This window comes from Pyxicephalus adspersus, chromosome Z (assembly GCF_032062135.1).
Source record: "Pyxicephalus adspersus chromosome Z, UCB_Pads_2.0, whole genome shotgun sequence".
Taxonomy (NCBI): Eukaryota; Metazoa; Chordata; class Amphibia; order Anura; family Pyxicephalidae; genus Pyxicephalus; species Pyxicephalus adspersus.
In genome coordinates this window covers 59,955,153-59,965,568 of record NC_092871.1, presented here as the reverse complement: position 1 = coordinate 59,965,568, position 10,416 = coordinate 59,955,153, and the positions used below count along the sequence as shown (strand labels likewise).

General features: G+C 40.5%; 1 protein-coding gene across 1 annotated transcript in view; it reads right to left on the bottom strand.

The window, feature by feature from the left end:
- Positions 1 to 7,029: 7,029 nt before the first annotated feature.
- URM1 (ubiquitin related modifier 1) overlaps positions 7,030 to 10,416 on the bottom strand; it is a 37,593-nt gene continuing 34,206 nt past the window's right edge. The window contains exon 5 of the mRNA XM_072431462.1: positions 7,030 to 7,665. Coding sequence (XP_072287563.1) covers positions 7,591 to 7,665 — 75 coding nt within the window. The 3' untranslated portion in view covers positions 7,030 to 7,590. The remainder of the gene's footprint in view (positions 7,666 to 10,416) is intronic.

Here is a 10,416-nt window from a genome sequence, read left to right as displayed (position 1 = left end):
CTAGGCAATTGTCAGTACCATGTAATACACTGCATGTCTCTAAGTAGCACTTATGCTGAAAAAAAGTTTTTCTGGACTAAAAAGGTTTATTTCTTTGAATTTTTTTTCATGCTGTGAGGCTCGAGGAAGGCAGAGAGGCAACATGATACAGACAACAAATTACTTGGTGCAAATACAGTGGTACCTCTTAAAAGTCCACTTTGGAATAAGTCCAATTTGGTATAAGTCCTGCTTGGACACGAAAAATTTTGCTTGGTATACAACCTTGCCTTGGTATACAACCTTTGTGCTAGAACTTGTATGGGTCAAAATGAGTAATAACACCGCGCACTACCCTTATTTACCTCTCTCGAGACAAAGCCACGACTACCCACGAGCGTCAGTTCGCCAGTTGCTACCATTCAGTGAACAACCCGCGCGATAACTCTCTGTGAATTTCTTAACATCTCGTCCTTCCTTCTCAGCACCATTCTAGTAGGCACTCGGCTCTTCTCAGTAAGGTAAAGGGAGGTTAAATTTTCATTTATTTCATCTAATTGCTTTTGTGTTTATGTATTTTAGTATTAGGCCATGTTTAAATTATTTAAAATAGCCCCATCAATGTATAAAACCAATACAATAGGATTTTTTTTCATGGGAACAAATGTATTATTTTCCCTTTATTTCCTATGGGAAACAGTGCAGTACAAGGCATGGCAAATCAGTAATGGGGAAAGTTTAAAAAGATTTTCACATAGCCCTCTGACTGCTCAGTTTTTGGTAGAGTAGCTGGAGATCAGTTCCTCTTTAAAATGTTTCATTTCCTGTCCATACAATACATGTTTATTTCTTTTATTACTTTAAAATTCATTCATTCATTCACCAAATAAATAATAATATATGCATCATATGTAAAACCAAATATATAATAAAGTTAACATCATGTTTATTACCAAATATATAAAAATATATTCATCGTGAAATGCCAAATTGATAATAAGCAATATATGCTCCAAGGGATTTATAAAACAAGAAATCAGAAATTGTCCTTATGGGAAACTTCCAGGTTCATGTGTTTTAAAGACAGTAATTGATTTCCACCAGAGACTGATTGAGGGAATGTCAGGTTCATCAATTTTTAAATAGAGCCCCATGTGTAATGCCATATATATAATAATATATGCTTCATGTGTAATACCAACTATATAATTATGTATCATATGTAATCATAATCAGGACCCAAAGCACTTCTATTTAAACAACAGGCGAGGTCACGTTGGGACCCTGGTCACATGCCCAAATCTCAAGTGCCCAAATTATAAATGCAATGGAAATTAATCCAGGGAAATGACACAGGAATTTGAACAGATTTGGACACACTATTTTACTGTGCCGCTCCCATCTCCTGCCTTTGGACTGATTTATCCATCTGGACTCCAACACATCCTCTGCTGCTGCTGCCGCCATTCTGAACTGGTATTTCATCAAACTATCTCTTTGACTGAATCATCATCCCCCACTCCTGGAACTCGGCAAGTTTACAAGCCTCACTTGAACCCATATTACTGGACTGCTTCTCTTGGACTTCAGTTTGCCACATTGTTTATTGTACGCATATGGTTCCCAATTATCTGTAAAAAATGTATTATTCACCCTGCTCTGTCTTTGTTGGCACTACTCCCTGTCCTCCCCAGTCTGATGACTCATTGTCTCTCTGCTCCTTCACTCTCCTTATTTCTCTGTCTGTGCTCCTTCACCTTTCTACTCTACTGATACACTCTGGTGACATCTCACCCAACCCTGGTCCCCCACACAGCATCCCCCTTCCATATACTCTCAGCAAGACCTTCCCTTCCCCTAACCTCATCCCCATTCACCCTACCCATAAGTCCTTACCCCCTCTCTCTGGCAGTCTATGGAATGCCAGATCTGTTGGTAAACAAATTAACCTCCATACACAACATTCTCCCGTCTAAATCTCTGAACTTTCTGGCTCTCACTGAAATTTGGCTTTCCTCCTCTGACTCTGTCTCTGCTGCTGCTCCCTCCTATGGAGGCCTGCACTTTACACATACCCCTAGACGTGGTTTCTCCTCTCACCTAACTGTACATACAGAGTCCTTCCTACCCCACCCTCTCTCATTTTCACTTCTTTTGAAGTCCACTCTGTCTCTTTAGCCCCTCACCTCTCATTGTGGCTGTTGTCTACCACCCCTCTGGCCCAGTATCACAATTTTTGGATAACTTTGCATCCTGGCTCCCACACATTCTTTCCCATGACCTGCCCACCCTCATCCTTGGTGACTTTAATGTTGCAAAGGATGAGCCCAACCTTTCCTCCTCAGCCAAACTGTTCTCCATTACCTCCTCATTTGGACTCACACAGAGGCCCTAATTCATCAATGAAACCCGGGCTCGCTGGCCGCGCGTACTTTCGCGCTTCCAGTGAGCCGGTTTCCTCACTGCCAGCCGGATTCCTGCCTTAATAATAATGAGCAATAGGGGTCGCGAATCTGCCAATTAAGGCGATTAGATTTCAGCTGCGCGATTAAGGAGGATCTGTTAAGAGGGCTAAGGGTAATATGTGTGCCATTAGAAAGAATGATTTTTTAGGGGAACAGTGACTTTTAATGCAAGCTCGCCAGTGTAAAGCTGCCGGAGAGGCACGGCTCCGGCCGCGAGCTGATTCAGTTGCTGAATTGCGCGACGGCTTACGATTTCGGATCGCGAATACAAATGCGCGAGCGAGCGTCCGATTTTGCTTGATGAATTAGGTCCAGAAAATCAATGGCCCCACACACATAGCCGGACACACTTTAGACCTGGTATTTTCTAAACTCTGCAACCTCACCCTCCTAGACAACTCACCATTTCCCCTTTCTGATCATAACCTTATCACCTTCAACCTGTCGAACTCTTGCCCTCCCTTGCCACATCCCAGACCTGGTCAATGGCAGGGAGATATCCGTAACATTGACCACAACCTCTACTCAAACTGCCTTGCGTCCCTAACCCCCTCCCTCTCTAAAATCCTCTCCCCAGATGAAGCTGCCACCATGTTAAGCCATTCTCTTTGCTTGGCTTTGGATAATCACACCAAACAGCTACAAAAGACTGTTCGTGCAGCTGAGCGCAAGTGGAGGAAATCTGGCCACAGCGCTGACTTAATTGACTACAAAGCCAAGCTACAATGCTAACACTGAACTCACTGTCACCAAGCAAAATTTCTTCATTGCTGTCATTTCCTCTCAAGCTTCCAACCCACGCAACCTCTTCTCTACAATTGACTCCCTCCTAAACCCCACACCTGCTCCCCCCACAACATCATTCTCTCCCCAAGACATTGCCACTTAGAGATAAAATAGACAAAATCAGACATGATGTCTATGCCCACTGAGCCACTCCAACCATACCCTCCCCTTCCACCTGTAAATCAACATTACTGTGGATGAAGTCTTATCTCTTCTCTCATCATCTCCGTCTACTACCTGTCCACTTGACCCAATTCCCTCTGATCCACTCCGTGCCCATTCCTCCACCCTGCCCTAACCAAACTATTCAACCTCTCCCTTTCTACTGGTAAATACCCCTCAGCTTTTAAACATGCCATAATTCTCCCTATCCTAAAGAAACCCTCAATGGACCCCTCCCTACCCTCTAACTACCGTCCTATCTCCCTTCTCCCATACGTCTCCAAACGTCTTGAACGCCTTGTCTACAAGACTCACCGATTACCTGAGCACCAACTCTCTCCTTGACCCCCTCCAGTCTGATTTTAGAGCTGCCCATTCCACTGAAACAGCCCTTACTAAAGTGGCCAATGACCTCATCGGAGCTAAGTCTCAAGGCAACTTTTCCCTGCTCCTCCTCCTTGATCTTTCTTTTGCTTTTGACACTGTTGATCACCCCCTTCTAATACAAATCATGCACTCCATTGGTATCTGTGACACTGCTCTCTCTTGGTTTGCTTCTTATCTGTCTGACTGCTCCTTTCAACTTTCTTTCAATGGTAACTCCTCCTCGCCCACTCTCCTCCCTGTTGGTGTTCCCCAAGGGTCAGTCCTTGGACCGTTGTACATCTCCCCTCTCGGTAGTCTCATATCCTCCTTTGGCTTACAGTACCATCTGTATGCTGATGACACTCAAATCTTTATTTATTATTTAGAACATTTCCAGGTCCTGTCACTTTCACCTAAGCAACATCTCCAAAATCTGCCCCTACCTGTCCCGAGACCACCAAACTCCTTGTACATGTTCCTATCATCTCTCGTCTGGACTACTGTAACCTCCTCATCTCTGGTATTCCATTAACCTGACTCTCTCCTCTACAATCTATTATGAATGCTGCAGCCAGACTCATCCATCCTTCCCACCGTTCCTCTTCTGCTGCATCTCTTTGCAGATTTCTACACTGGCTTCCATTTCACCTTAGAATCAAATTCAAGCTCCTGTGCTTTGCCTTCAAATCCCTACACAGTTATTGTCCCACTTACATTTCTGACCTGGTAAAAAAGTACTCTCCCAGCCACTCTCTCCGCTCCTCCAATGACCTACTAATGACGTCCTCACTCATAACCTCATCACACGCATGGCTACAAGACTTCTCTAGAGCTGCCCCAACTTTCTGGAATGGTCTTCCTCATCCTATTTGGCTTGCTCCTACTTTCTGCTCATTTAAAAGAACACTCAAAACCCATTTTTTCAAACTTGCCTACCCATCTTCTTCTGTCTTTTGAAACCATCACTACTTCCCACCACTACATATCCCCCTCCTATTGTGTGTAAATTCCCCCACCTACTGGATTGTAAGCTCTTCAGGGCAGGGTCCTCTCCTCCTGTATCACTGTCTGTATCAGTCTGTCATTTGCAACCCCTATTTAATGTACAGTGCTGCGTAATATGTTGGCGCTATATAAATCCTGTTTATTATTAATAATATTAATAATAATAGTAATAATAACAAATATAAAATTTAAATATATACGAATCACATATATTACCAAAGTTCTTGATGAATTATTGAGCTCATAGATGAGCTGTAGAGCTTAACCTTCTAATTAATGAGTAATTACATTAAAGGGATTTAAATGTATGTCCTGTTCTCACCTTCTCAGTCTGGGTGACAGAAACTGAAAACTGCCATCAAACAGAAAGCATCTTCAGACTAGCATTTCTTGCAATTACAATGGTCTCCGGACTATCCTGCTTAATGTGGCATAAGGGCAGTCCAGATAACAAAAAGGCAGGATAGTCTAGAGTTTTATTAATACAGTATTAAACTTACCTCAACACACAGGCCAGCGCTCCACACGCTGCACTCGCGGACATCCGACACAGAAGAAGTGGAGCCAGGGAAGTGATGAGCAGGCAGCAGGGATGTCCCAACCACAGCAGACACCCACTCACAACGTCACCTAGCGCCCCCTAGGAGAATTTTTTTTTAACTAGACCGGATAGTACAGAGGCCAGATAGTTGCGAGACAGATATTCGAGAAGGTACTGTAGTTTTACTGCTCCAAATTTAGAGGGAGTTTAGATTTTCTCCCTTCATGACCTTTATTTTTTTTCAGTCCTGAGAACTCATATTAACTGACATTGCATCACATAATGGAGGTACAATAGTTGAGTTGTTTTATTTCTAACTTCAAGCGCTGAACATGTCACGCAATCCTTGGAATTAGGGCTTGGCTACCTATGACGAAAGGTCAAATATCTGCAGAGTTTAGCTAAGGTGACTATAAAGTAATAGGGCTCTCCAAGGCTGGAGAGGATACACTTTCATCAGTTAAGCTGGTTGATCCAGCAAACCTGGAATGGATTTCTTCAAAGTCATTTGTTATTTGCTAGTAAAAATGTTTTGAATCCTAGATCAGATTTATTCCAGGTTTTCTGGATCACCCAGCTTCACTGCTGAAAGTGTATCCTCTCCAGCCTTGGAGAAATCAGGCTCATAAATTACATTCCTCAAAGGGACCCAAGCCTGAAATGTTAAGAGGGAAAAAAAGAAATCAGACATTTAAGTGTATTTGATGTTTGCTGGACTCACTATGGGCCAGTGCTGCATCTAAATCCCATGATCCTCAATTTCCATAATTCAGCATTTCAACATCATTTACAACACACAAGAATAACCTTTGATGCTCTCTACATTGTCTAATTTGTCCAACTGCTTATAAGTATGAAAGATTGACATTATAACTAATATAAACTTTGAGAATAAATACCAGTCAATAGACAGTAAATAAAGGAAATCATATTAATGATTTTATAATGAAAGTTACCGTATTTTCCGGTGTATAAGATGACTTTTTAACCCCGAAAAATCTGTGCCAAAGTCGGGGGTCGTCTTATACGCCGGGTACTTACCTGCAGCTTGCTTCCCCTTGCTTCATATGTCCGGCGCGGCCGAGTCCCCGCTCTGTGCGGGGAGTATGAAGCAAGGGGAAGTAAGCTACACACAGAGGAGAACGTGAGCCTGGATTGGCTCTCCAGCAGAGGAGGAGTGTGGAGCACGCGAGGGGCAGTGTAGGCTGTTACCTCCTCCTGTATCCCTGCTCCAATTACCAGTACTGTACTGTTCCTTCTGCCTGTCAGATCTCGCTATTGTGCGAGAACTGAGAAGCAGAAGGAACAGTACAATACTGGGCATATAAGACCCCGAACTAATTGGTTAGAGTGGTCTGCCAATTAATTGACAGACCACTCTAACCAGTTGGGGGTCGTCTTATATGCCCAGTCGTCCTATACACTGGAAAATACGGTACATTAGTTTTACATTATTCCCCACTGTCTAGATTGGCTTTTCTTAACTAGGGATCATTACAACCCTAGGGTTTATCAGTGGCATTAGTTAATTGGTATCCCTTCTGATAGTTCTACTGCCAATACCAACATGGGAGCCTCTCCTCACCTAAGTAACCATTGACTCCAAAGTCTGTGGCATTAAATATATCTGCATTTGTTTTCCTTCTGTGGAACCCAAGCAGCATAGTAAAAACTAAAAGAAACAGAAGGGGTTCTACACCATGAAAAAAAAGAAAATGTAAAGTAAGGTAAAATGAATAATTATGAGTTCCCTTTCATCAGAGCATTAGAAGCTTGTTTAAATGCTGAGCTCAGAGAAAACAAAAGATTTAATATTAGTGTAAACAGATTTGCTTTTCACATTTTTTTCATTTGATTTGGGCAGTCTTACAATAGACATTTGTTGCAGAGCTCCTTGTTCCATTACCCAATCTCTTCCACCCAAGGGGACACTGCACTCTTCTAGGAATCACTACAAACTAGAAACCTTATTTTAGAACCCAGCACTTCTCTCACATGGATTTAGCATGGAAATCTGCCAAATAATCCAACCTTTCTAAAACCTTTTTAGGATATTCCAAACAATGTCCAGACTATACCACATGTTTTATTCCTCAATATACATGTCCAGGAACATACATGATGAAACATATGTAATAATGAAGAAGAGGATTTCCTCTGGATGCCTCAGATACTGCAAACACTTTTACTGTGATCATACAATGATTCATATGTGATATATTGCAGCTTACTGGTCTATTTTATTCATTTTGATCTTTATTTTCACACTTTGGAGTTTTGGGTGCTTCAAACGTGGTGCTCCAACTTGTCCTGGTGCACATTCCACAAAGTTAAATGACTATTGGTTGTAGTGTGTAAAACCTGGGAAATTAAGCACAGACATCTCACCAATAGGCAAATCTGCTTCACCTCATTGGCCCCCTCCCCTTTCCCTGTTTTTCAAACCTGAGTGCATCAGTAATTATTTAGGCACCGATGCCATAAATATTGGTAAAACCCACAAAATCACTACTTCTAGCACAGTTTACACTGTACATAGCTGAATAAATCCAATTTGAAACAATGGCAAGTGCACTGCTATGCTGATTGTAGACAGCAGGTGCCATAGTGTTTAACCCAATTACATGTTGTAGGCCTGGTAGGTTACTGAATGGAAATCTACATAGAGGCTACCATTGCCGAATTACTTGTTTCTTGGTAGCCATGATAATTGACTTTAGTGCATTAAAGTCCCTAAAAAAGAACTTTTAAAAAACTTTAACTTACCTTATCCCTTGCTGTGGTTGTCATGATTACAGTGCCTGACTGGTAATCTTGCATTGTCAGTCCTGTTTTTTGCAGTTGCAATACCAATAAAAAGGACAGTTTGCTGCTCCAATTGCCTTCCCTCAACTGTGCCAAAGCTCAGTTTTCTAAGCTTGAAAACCATACTGTTTTACAACCACACTGTAATGTCCACAAAAACACCTATGACCATTTCCAGGCTACTTTAAATAATTGGTATTTTTCACGATTCTTCTTTATATAGTTTTAAAGGAGGGCTATGATCATTTACCAAAAAGTGCATAATATATACAGTATATATTTTGTATATACATAAATATTCACGTACAAGGTACAATACAATACACGCTATTTCAAACATGTAGAAGGGTGGCTAAAGGGGGAGCACTTTGTTCCATGCAGCCCCAACTCTACATTAATATATTTTTTACATATTTGTTTGGGTTCCCTTTTACAATCAAAAAACATAAAAAAAAGTTTAATGATCATTAGACCTAAATCAGCCCTAGACTGCATATGCATATGAGGTTGGGGTATTTGATTGCAACATACTTTAGAGGCACTGAGAGATGCAAATGCTATTTTTCTATATATGATTTTGATTTGACATATTTCATTTGGTTTGATGTCTATAGACTTCATTTAATTACTGGACAAAAGTGTTGTACAGTTTTCATACAACACATTACTGCATTTGTCTTCTGAGGAAAAAATAAAGTATCCCACTTACCTTTCAATGTATACATTTTATTTGTTTTTATTTATTTTAAAATATTACCCTAAAATCACATTACCCTTCCACATTTTAAATTTATTTTTTTTTTATAACATTTTATATCTATCTCCTATTTTCCCTTTCATTATAAAGGTTCTCCTCCTCCTCTCTGCATCCAGTCTCTAAAAGAGCAGTTCCTTCTGCAGATGTCCCAGTGAAAAGTCAATAATATTTATTGCTGCAAGACAATGTGGATTTATTTATCTGTTTGTAAGGGTGACTCGCCCCCTGAAAAGGCCGCACTGTCTGTGTGTGTAAAGCCCCGTGTACCCACTCCATGGGCCACCGTGTAAGCTTGTGCATTCCCTGTGTAACACAGCTGTGCTCTTATACATAAATCCAATTGGTATGTATTTTGTGTGGCTTTATTTACTAAAATAATACGGAGCAATAGTGTGCATCAACTAATCACATAACAGCTTTCTTGGTTACACTAATGTATATGAATTTTACACAAGTACTAAATAAGCAGTATGTGCTTATTATATATGATATATATAGAAAATATATAATGTGTACTAGCAAAATAAAACATATTAGCAACTATTTATTAACCTTAGTTGTGCACTGAAGAACGATTGGGAGCCGATGGATTGCATTGGGAAAACAAACCTTTTTAATACATAAGGGCTTTCCCGATAGTACACTATTAGATAAATTATGGAAAGATAGGAAGCATGTCTAATCTATACTAACCAATCACAGAAAAGCTTGAAGCCATTATCCTGTGACAAGTGTATAGGTTTTTTCTGATTAGAATTCATTTTATTTAGAATTATTTATCATAGATTACTGCCCCTTCCACCATTGTCATTGGATAGATAGACAACTGCAGGCAAACAGATACATCAACAGCAAAACGACCAATATTACCTTATTAGCTTTTTGTACCATCCTTCACAGGCTCCTAAAGTATATATATAAACCCTAAATCTATTGAACAGAATGTATAGCATCATGGCTCAATTTTCTGAGAAGGGAAATCTTCCAATGGGGACACATTTTCCTTAAAAAGGGAAATTTCCTCTTGCATCTTTGGGAAACATCCCCAAATGTATGCAACCAGCATAAAAAAAATTTCAGGCCTTTAAAAAATTCCCATTGTATCCAAAAATTGGAGCTGCACATTACTTTAGGCAAAATTTCGAAAAGGGTTCTCTGGAGATCTGGCCTTCTTACAGGTTGACAATGCTAAGCCACTATCAGAGTTCTTCTAGTTGGCCTTTGGGTTGCCCATCTGATACACGGGCTACAATGGTGCTGCCAACTGAACAGCATCAGTTTTGGGTTTAATTTATCATTTCTACCAGGAAAAGAATGTACACAGCAATCTAAAATAGTGTCACTCAAGTGTCCTAAACAAAAAGATACTCCTTTACTTTAGAGTATCCTTTTCCTTCAGTTACATCAGAATCATTGTAGGTTAATTGGCTACTCCTGCCCAAAAACCCTTGGACCAACCAATCACAGAGAAAAAATAAACCTGGGATGTCCATTTAAGATATAAACATACACAGATATGGGTGCATATTAAAAGATCAATCATTCCTTTG